The sequence below is a fragment of the Apaloderma vittatum genome, unplaced genomic scaffold (assembly GCF_000703405.1).
Source record: "Apaloderma vittatum isolate BGI_N311 unplaced genomic scaffold, ASM70340v1 scaffold4023, whole genome shotgun sequence".
Lineage (NCBI taxonomy): Eukaryota > Metazoa > Chordata > Aves > Trogoniformes > Trogonidae > Apaloderma > Apaloderma vittatum.
Genome location: NW_009709691.1, coordinates 133,934 through 144,876, shown reverse-complemented (window position 1 = coordinate 144,876; position 10,943 = coordinate 133,934). Strand labels below are relative to the sequence as shown.

The 10,943-nt window shown below is 36.7% G+C and overlaps 1 protein-coding gene across 1 annotated transcript in view; it reads left to right on the top strand.

Annotated features, from left to right (window-relative positions):
* Window positions 1-47: 47 nt before the first annotated feature.
* Window positions 48-10,943, top strand: part of LOC104268299 (ankyrin repeat and sterile alpha motif domain-containing protein 1B-like) — a gene marked incomplete at its 3' end in the record, with an annotated part of 132,667 nt that continues 121,771 nt past the window's right edge. The window contains exon 1 of the mRNA XM_009867011.1: window positions 48-181. Coding sequence (XP_009865313.1) covers window positions 48-181 — 134 coding nt within the window. The remainder of the gene's footprint in view (window positions 182-10,943) is intronic.

Genomic DNA, 10,943 nt, shown 5'->3' with positions numbered 1-10,943 from the left:
TCTCGCAGCGCGCGGCGGGGTGCCCGGGGGGTGCTCGGTTCCTGACCATGGGCAAGGACCAGGAACTGCTGGAAGCTGCTCGCACGGGGAATGTGGCTCTGGTGGAGAAACTCCTCTCTGGGAGGAAAGGAGGGATCCTGGGCAGTGGATCTGGAGCTATTCCCTTATCCAGCTTACTGAGGTAGGGACATCGTTCCCCATCAGACGCTGGGGATATTAACCTCTTCTCCCCTGTCATCATCGTCATCGCATCTTCATTTTCATTCCTGCATCCTTCATAGTAACAATAAATCGTTCACTCTCTCGCCAAGTACAAGTGTGTCAGTGTTTAAAGTCACAGGCAGTCATTTTGTTAATATAGCAATACTGAATTTCTTGCTTTCAATGCGGTCAGTAAGGTACTTGTTCATTCTGTTACTAGCTGTGGTGCAGGACTTATTTTCATTGCTGGGCTAATATGCACAATATACTAATTATTCACCCTTTGATGTTTCACCTTCAAATTAACTACTTTTAATCACAGATGAAAGCGCTAATCTCAGACAAGGCTTTGTGTTGTGGAATTCTATGTTGAAAGGCATAGCTTCACCCCAAACCCTCACCCATAGTTGCTACCCTCACTTGGAGAAGAAATTAAGCATGCCATAGTAATGAGCCTACAAAACAAAGAAAGGGCATCTCTTTAATGAGAGATCATCAAGGCAGAGGAGGTGTAAAACTTACGGTGGAGGTTTGGTATGAGCAGCATTACTCTCAAGGTGCCTAGATTCAGTGAAGTGAAACTGGGTTACTGGCCATGTTGGGGAAAAGGACTTAACTTTAGTCATTAGTCATATCTCCAGGAACCTACAGCATGGCTTTGATGTTAAGTTTCATCATGCTCTTGAGTAAGAGCATTATGACAAGCATTTATGACATTTGACAGTATTCAAACGAGAAGATCTGCAGCACAAAATCCAGTGCTGGTGTTCAACACTACATTAGGCATAGCAAAAAAAAGACAGAATGAACTGAAACACTGTTGACCTAGAATTTGAATTTATGGGGTTTTTGTTTTGTTAATTTTGTGTTTTGTTGGGTTTTTTTCCTGGAAAGAAAGAAAAGGCCTAGAGAAATGGAAATTGCTTAAATGAAAATATATTTGCCAGTACCTCCTCATAATATGTTCATATTACTTCGGTGTTCCTTATCAGACCAAATTAAGTGTGACTGTCCAAATCATACCCGTTTAAACTCTATTATAAAGTCTTGTTATTTTAAAGCTGGTTTTGGTCCTGTAAACAACAGTTCAGGTATTCATAGTTTACCAAAGTTCAACAGTGCCCCAACTCAATTAGTTACTGCATTATTGTTTAGTTACTAGTCCATTGACCAAAATCAAAACACACCATTCAATTGGTTTTTGTGGTGTACTTGAACAGGCTGCTTAGTGAGGAGTATGCCAGATAATTGATGGAATTTAAAGTACCAGCCTTCTTAAAATGTGATACCCATTTTTTATAAGTACAGAAGTAAGTTCACTTCGGTACAATGACTAGCCATTTATAATCCAGTTCTACTGCACGACTTGTGTAGTGACTTTCTTCAGGGCTTCTGCCTGTGCTATATTCTTCCAGTTACTTTTATGTTGTATATCATAAGTTCTGTATATACAGAGGCAGTGTATTTATGTTATTTTTCTTTATTAAACTGCAGTGCTTTACTTTGTGCATATAGAACACGTTAGCCATGTGTTTTGTATATATAGATGGGTCATGACAGTTATTGTTGCTCAGAATTTAAGTATTTTAGTTTGTAAAATCAACTGTAGTCTTTTTTCTTTCTGGAAGTACACTTATCTTGAAGAGAAGTAAAGCAAAGTAAAACATACTGGTTTATATATGATATTTCTTACTAATGTCATAAAAAATGCCTATGGCTTCTGTAAATGTAACTGCAAAAATTAAAAGTAAATATTTAGCATACAGATCCTAAAGATTTCCAATTTTAAAGAAGTTATTTAAATACATTTTAAAATATTTCAATAATGGACTGATTCACAAACATTCACAATCTAACACATGATTGAGCATAATGCTTTGTAAAGGGAGTCTTAATAATTTCACTGCCTTCGCCAGGAATGCTCAAAGTAGAGGCTACTATGCATTGTAGAAACTGTTTTCAAGGAAGAGTTACATGTGCTAGGTATTTTAACATACCTTTTTTTGGAGAAGCTGCGTGATCTAACTGATGCCGGTAATTATGGATTAAGTCCAGAATGACATGCAAGATTAAAGTTGGATTTGTCTGTGTACAAAACACATGGAAGCAAAAGAAGGTACTGAAAAGAAGTCATACTGATACCTTTATCCTGTTTAGAAAATCAACACTTATGGAAAATAGCAACATTGTAGAAGAGCCATAATTATAAGGTGTAAAATTTTGAATTTGAGGTTAGGATGATCTGAAGACTTTTTCAGTAGAAAATCAATTGAAGTAGCTAACTTGTAGAGCTATACTAGTATTTTTCTGCATACAGTTTAAAAGTTGTTTTTGAAAAACTGGTTTTGCCAGTTATGATAAAGAGAAAGCAACAGAAAAAAAATAGGGGCATAATTTTCTTCTTTTTATAGAATCTTTAGAAGACATTGTATTTGAGAGTAACTCCTGCTTTCTCATTAACTATAATTATTATTCAGTTCCTAAAATGGTGCCCCAGAACTGTACCTGTCCTACTGTGGAGAGAAAGGTCCATGTTACTGCTTGTTTTTTCCTTTTGGAAATGCTCTTCCTAGCCTTAGGTTGGAAAAGTCCCAAGTTTTTGAGCATAAAGTGGACTAATGCTGTGCCTGGTGTGTTGGTCTGAGGAGTAGTACCCTCTCCTTTTGGATTTATTCTGAGTGCTGGAGACAACTCAGTTTATGTGGCTGAACCCTCCATGGCTTGCTGCCTTTTCTTGTGGAAATTTGCTTTGCAGTAATTAAGTACCTTGTGAATGAGATTTTATATTCATGAATGGACAAATGCACATCGATTGTTATCTGAACCAAGGAAAAAAACTATCTGAGCTCTGATCGTCTATTTACATTTTTCTAACTTTTCTTTGTTTTTTTCTGACTCTCAGTGTGTTTTATGGCACTTGGGGGAAAAATAGGGCAAGCCTTTGTATGGTTGTTTTACAGTCGAACCTAGTCAGTGATGTTAATTGGAGAGTAAATTATGTAACTTTTAAAGGTCTGACTTCTAACTTGTAAGTCATTATATAAAATTATGACAACAGTGCAGGAAAACAACACTGTTCCAGAAGCCTATTTAAGCACACATATAAATATATGAATGAATTGCTGTGAGGATTAAACACACGCTTAAAGCAGAGTATGTGTGAAATGCATGTTTAATTAAAAGGTAATATGCACCCAGATACCTGTAATAGACACTATATAAGACATCATGCCCAAATTAATTCATATATGCAATGACAACTAATCAGTGATGTTTGTGTGAACCATGTATAGTTTGTGGGCCCCTACCTCAATCTCCATACCGTGCTCTGGAATATAAAGATTGTTGGATGAATATACTGATGGTGAATTCCTCAGATGCAAAAGTGAGCATAAGGCATTGCCACATACTAAAGCAAGTATAATCTTCAGTAAACACCTGGCACAGAGCAATTTAGTTGCTTAAATCTATATATTTAGTGGCATTTTAGGTGCACCTGACTTTCTGAGGGATCCGCATGGATGATGGACTTTACTAAGGGAACACGACATGTGGAGATAGGTCTAAATTCCAGGTGGAATACGCTAGGACAGCTAAAGCTATATTACACGTCTGTGTAGGCTACAGTCTCCAACCCAAAACATTAGTGCTGGGCTGGGGTCTATTCTTTTACTATGAAACAAGGATATTTTGAGATTCCTCAGGAAACATTCAGAGTTTAGAAGACTGAAGTGTACGGGAACTTTCTTTTCTTTGTTTCTCCTGGGGTTCCACTTTTTGGTATTGTCATACATTGGTATATTAACTATGTTTCATATTAAGAAATTAGGGGGTTTAGGTATGTAAGGGATTGCAAAGAGAATTTTAACAGATTTTTAAATTATTTCACTGGCTTTTGTGTTATTCCAGTGTAAACACACAGCATGAGAGTGGAATTCCATGGTCCCTCTAACGGAATGAATCAAAGAGTTCTTGTATCTCAAATCCTTAAGTGTACATTAAATTACGTAATAAATAGACTAAAGGGTTTCTAACAAAATTGGTATTTGTAATTACCTTATCTTGATTTTCTGTATATATATAACATGTTTGTATTGACCAACCATTTTTTCATTATTGGATACAGACAGGCTTCATGTCTTTAAAAGTGTTTTAGGAAAAATTCAAGGTTTTCCTGTATCTCAGAGATCTGATATCCTGTTGCCATTTGCAGTGATGTACATGCCCTTTTGCTCTACTACTATGTTACAGCCTACAGAAGGGTGGATAGCTCTTGATTAAATGCTAATTTTTAGTCTTTTTTTAACTTCACATGTTAAAAGAGCTTTGGATTTTTAATAGGGATATGGGATAGACTATGAATTAAGGGAAGGGTGAGTTGGCCCCTTCTTGCTCTTTGTTGGCTATGGCCATTACGCAGCATGGGAGGGTGGAGCAGCCGGCACGGAGCTGTTTTTTTCCCCTTCTGCACTTGGTAGATCGTGGCAGGGAATGGCTCCATTCTTTGCTTATCCTTCGTTAGCGCAGCTACACCATGTATAGGCCTGGCCTGAGAAATTTCTTCTCCAAAGTCTAAGAAACTCAGCAAGCAGATTGTCAGTCTGCGAGATGCAATCTGTTTTCTCATCTGTTTCTCAGAGCAGTGTCTTGCTCGCAGCAAAGCCACAGTTTAGCCTGGTGGCCTCGGCGCACGCTGAGAACCACAGAAATCTACTTCTATCCTTGAACAGAGCCCTGTGATTCATTCAGTTCCTGTGCAAAATAGGATCACACATGGATATCGCTTGTAGAGCAGAAAGCATTTAAAATATTGAAATACTTTATGAAGCTTTAGTTAAAACTTTGAGAAAGTTGTTTTCATGTTATAATTTAAATAATGAATGGATCACCTTATCAACAAAGTAAAGACACGAGTTCTGTTTTTCATTACAAATAGCTTTGTTTAAAGTAAGAGAAACTTTCTTAGGTTGATCTTTTTAAAGAAATTGTGTTCTGTGAGGCAGTAGCAGGGTTCTGGGCTCACATACTTCTGAGGTCGCTTGTTTCTATGTTAGAAGGTATTTATTTCAGACAATGAGCACAGATAATAAAATGGCAAGTATTTCTTACATGTAGATAAATGGGACATCCAATTAGAGTATGCTTATTTCTCATTTTAGTTACACTACTTTTAATTAATATATGGACATGTTGATGTCCCAAACAGAGACCATCATTCCCAGATTCCCTAGCTACCTTCTCTATCCTGTTAAAGTAGGAAACCTGAGTCTTCTGGGCCAATTTAATTTTTCTTCCTTTTGTCTTTCAGTATTTAATGCAAATTAATGATCACTGTAGCAGTTTATGCTGTTTAGAATTAGTAGTAGTTGATGCTGACTTGATTCTGTATGCTTGGCCTTTCAAATGTCTGAGTTTCTTTCAAAACTTAACTTTTGTTTTGTTATTTTCTACCTTTCTTAGACATTTTTATTCTTATTTCTCATGAATGCTTTCAATCAATTTTGTCTATAGTATTCTTTAGATTTCTTTGCAAGTTTGAAATATTTACAGTATGTAAAGATAGCAATATGAGCAGTATCCAGGACATCTGGTAGAAATCTCATTGTTATGGATAAGGCAATTCACAAATTTGTGAAATAAATCTTCCTTAGGAGCTCAGCATGATCCTGGATTCATGGCTCCATAGTTAATCTCTGTGAATAAACTTCTCGCTTCTCTTTACTCCAGATCTTGTTTTCTGAGTACTGTTCAAATATATGTTCTATTAGTTTTCTAAAATATTAGACTGAATGTAAAAAATGACCAGCGAGAACTGTAGATTTAGTGTAAAATTTACCAAAGTGGTATTATTTGACCATAAGTAGGATCAAGATAGGGGATCTAGCAGTACTGGGAGGACTGCTGGAGTTTATGACAGAGCCAGGAAGATTAATAAGAGAAATTTTACAAATATGTTAAGGAGAAGGTAAGGAAAAACCCCAGAAAGTTGAAGTGTCTGTAGCTCAAAAGAATTATTTTAGAATTCTTCTGGAATTCTTAGCCATGGGATGACTAGTGTCTAACCCTGCAGAGGACCATATAAATATATTTTAATCACCATCGTGTTTTCCCTCTTGTCTGATATTTATGATTTTAATAGTTTGGTAATTCCATAGAATTAATGCTGCTGTATCCATTTTTAAAATTGATATATGACATTAATGCTTTTAAGTGGTAGTGATATAGCAAAACTACGAGGGGAAATAATAGATGAAATAAAATGAAGAATGATATAATATGAAAGGTCTGCTATCTTGTGACTTATTAAGGTTGTAAGCGTTATGATGAGCAAATACAGATGCTTTTAAGAAAAGTGTTTTCACTGTCACTGCACTAGTGATCAAGAAGAACATAACCATGCTTCTAAAAATCCACAGATTCTCATATTTGCCTCAGTTTCACTTTGCATGGCTATTCATTGATAAACTATTAAGGAACTACTTACAGCTCTAGGCCATTTTTTGATTGTCCTGACATTGGCACTAGTTGAGGCATCTTATAACCTGCTTTAATTTATGCTCCTGGTATATAATCCCTAAGAGACAATACAGTGAGGAGTATAGTTACACTCTCTTTCCTTCTCCAAGTTTAGCCTTCTCGCTTCAGGAGGTGACATATGCATGAGTTCCAAAGCTGGAATTCCCTTCTGCCATGGAATTTTTCTGCTGGCCACTTCCAATCAGAATACACATCTGAATCCTTTTTATTAGTTCAAAGTAGAATATTTTGACAACTTTTAATGTTAAATATGTAAAGCATAATAAGCAGAGTTAATTCCTGCCTACCAATATAATGTTTTCATGTACGCAGATCCTTTTGGGAAGTAGGGAATACATTCTATTTGAACTTTATAGCCTTTATGGGAAGACTTTTATTACTTTTTAATTACTTCTTCCTGATGACAGTATTTTCAGTATGCTCATTTTGCATTTAAGAAGTGATATAACAACTCTTCTGTACCTGATTTAACATCTATGAATTTCTAATAATGTATGTGTATCCTATATAAGAAAGATTCTGTGAGATTTAATTCCATGAGGTTGTGCTTTTATTAAAATCATTTTACACTGTTTCCCATTTATTGCACATATGTTTTCTAAAGAAAGAAGTGCTAAAAATGACATCTTGACTGCAATTTGGTTCCAATTTAAAACCCCCGGTGGTAGCTATGTTTCTATAGGTGTTGATGTCTGTGCTAGGTGCCTAAGTTCCCGTTATAGCCAGTGGAGATCTTGTCAATACAGTCAGGGAGCATACAGAGTGATTCAGCTCACCCCAAAGTAGATACTGAATGATTTTATTTCAGACTGAACTACATTCCCAATTTAAATATATTGTAGGTAAAAATACGTCAGTAAAGAACAGGGAAACGATGTTGAATATATATGTATAAATGACTAAATAGCTAGATTAAAACAAAATTTGGGTAGAATTTCTCATATTCCCTATTTTATAGCTGATTTGTATGAATTCAGAGGTGGTAGGCATTAGGTACTAATCTATTGATGATCTGGTCGGTACCTAATCAACACACTATCTGGTCAAAAGGCAGAATCCGGAATGGTTGAAGTTAGACATAAAACGTCATGCATTTTGTATATTCTTCATGTACCACGTGAGGTTTGTTACCAGTATGCCAAGTGTGCAGGAATGGAATTATAGAAACCTTAGCTGGAGCTGAAACTAGTGAAGGATGGGAATATCGAAATTAAATATGTTGACAGCAAATGAAGATATGGACCCACTGCTCAGTGGGGCAGGAGACCTAGTGACAAAGCACATGGAAAGGGCAAGGCACTCATTGCCTTTTCTGCTTTATGTTTTCGGGTGATAGAAGTTTGACTTCCCAGGTTCCTGAATGCACTGGCAAAATTTGTGGGGCAATGAAGCGTTACCCACAGCAAAAGAAGATCAGGGGAACACTTAATTCAAGGGACCAATGTTACTGCAAGGCCACTGTTATTTTTGGAAGATCATGTCAGACATGGGAAGTTTCTGATGACTAGAGAAGTAAAATGTCACAGCCATCTTCAGAAAAGGATAAAGGAACGTTCTGGGGTCATCAAACTCATCGGTTTAGCCTAAGTCCTAAGGAAAGTTTCAGAGCATATCTGCGTGTAAGTAATTTACGGGCACACAAAGGACAAGAACGTGATTAGAGAACAGTTGGCATGGATTTACCAAGCTCAAATCATGCCTGAACAGCCTTAATTGCTTTCTACAGTGAGATAACTACCTCTGTGGACACAGGGAGAACTGTGAATGCTGTTTAACTGTACCTTAGAGCAGTCCCTTCCTGTCAAAATTGTGAGCTGTGGACTGAATAAGAGGTTGATAAGATGGATGGAAACTTGGCTGGACTGCGTGGCTCTGAAGGTTGTGATCAACGGTACAAAATCCAACTGTTGATGCCTACTAGAAGATTTCCTCAGGATTCAAGTATTGATTGCAATATATCAAGTGTAGCAGCTTTGTAGGTATTACCGAACTGGGGAGAAGCAATTTTGATGTAGAAGCACTATTAGGAAGGACCTGGACAGGCTGGAGAAATGGGCTGATTAAAGCCTCATGAAGTTCAGCTAAAGCCAGCATAAAGTCCTGCAGCTGTGCCACTGTAGGCTCTTATGCTGGAGTTGGACAATTTGATGTGTTTTTCTTTTTTTTTCTGTCATTTTATTAATTGCAAAACCATCAATATCACATTTAGTCTTTGTGTTTACACATTAGTAACTTCTTTCTCCTGTAAGAATGATGTGATTGATGGGTGAATTTTTTCCTAACCCCTCGTAGCCCAAAGAAGTGCTGAAATAGGTTAAATTGTTAAAGTATTCATGTTGTCACAGTATGACAAGTGTCCAGAAGATAGATGCCCTTTACAGAAAATTAAAAAATAACTTTATAAATTAGAATTGGGAATATCTTCTAGAATAGATACTTTGCCTCTGCATTTTGGCTGAATTTCAAACCTTTGTGATGTGACTTTATAGGATGTTTGTTACTGGTAGTTCTGAGAGTTAACTATGAGTTTAATGTCTTCCATGTTTGCTTGCTGACTTGTCAGGGCCGTTGTTTTCTATTTTTAGATGCTCCTACATCTGAGTAGTGAATCTCTGTGTCTAGGTTATTTTTGCAGATTAACACCCCAACACATTAATATTAGCATTTTGACCCCAGAATCTCAATTAAGTTTTCGGTAAGGTTTCCTAAAAAATGTAATTTACACTTATTTTTAGTTTTCAATTTTCTCAAGTAATTATTTATCCACTTCCATATCCTCTTGTCATCTGTATAGCTAATTTGTCAGATTATGCCTATAAGTAATTTGCAATCACTCTGCTTCCTGTTTTGTGCACATTTATTGCAGAGCAGTATCTTGCATAACCAGGGGGTCTAATGATCTGCCAGGGATCTTCTCACATAATGTACACAAGTAACATTTAGAGAGCCAAATGTAGAAATAAAGCATATGGTATATAGTATGTAGTATATGTTACAAATCTGTTGTTTGACTGTCACAATAGTTAAATCTGTCCCCTCTATTTTTGCTTTCATGTAGGCTATGTAAGCCTTGATTTCAGAAGGATGAGAGTCGTGACATATGCAGAAAATGAAGCCTCTAAAAGAATGGAATAGGAATGTGTTCTGAGTCAGGAGATGTGGCTAGAAGACAGGTGGAGGGAGAGAGGCATGAATAGGTGTATTTGGAGTGTTTTGGCAAGCAGGCTGTATATAAAAATCTGAAAAGGCTTGAATGCTAGAAATGGTTGGTAAAGGAAGTGGGTGTAGGAATTGAGACTGGGAATAAGAAGTGAGATTGGCTGACCATGGAGGTTAGCACTGGTGAAAAGCAGAAGAGGCAAGTTTAGGAGACGAGATACGAGGAACAGGGTGAAAGTAGGATAAAGAGAAAAATGTATACCCACTAAAATATGGGTTTCCTTCAAAACCTGACGTTTTCATATTTCTTTGCAGTTACAAATATTTGTGAGATGTGTTTGCAAACTGTCCATTTTCTTTTAGTGCTAAAATAGACAGTGGTTAATAAAGTGGCACCAGTCATTCCATTAGTTTCAGTGGAAGTGGTTGTTGTTATGGATATAGAGATCTTAAATCATCTGGTAAAGTTTTGCCAAGATGACACCACATGGTAAAGTTTTACAACTCAGAAGTTTTAGTTTGCTTTTTTTTGGTAACGATAAAAATAAGGTTTCCAGTGCAATTTTTATTTAGCCTCCTGAATGTAGACACTGTATTTTTTTTTTTTTTGACACAATCCTGTAGTTGTTTCTTTCATGAGGTCCTTACCTCAGCTGTGGCCCAGGACAGACAGTGCTAATTGTGCATTGACAATGTTAGTGGATATTTCTCACCATAATCTGACTGTGCTACCACTGACTTGGTGTTTCTAACTGATAACTACAAGGAGTTCATTTTTCATAGTATAAACATAGGTATTAAATAATCACAGGAATGGCTCTCCTTGGTTCAAATGAAGGTCCATCTAGCCAAGAACTCTTCTCTGGTAGTGACTGGGAGTTAAGAGGCTGGTCTTAGAAAAATATAGTGGCAAAGCAAGCACGTAGCAGTACTTCCTCCATTGTAGTCTCACAGCTCCCAAAAATTTATAGCAGCTTTCCAAGGCAGATGTATTGTCTTTGTATTTAATATCTCCAGTGGATTTTTCTTCAATGCATTTGTTCAAT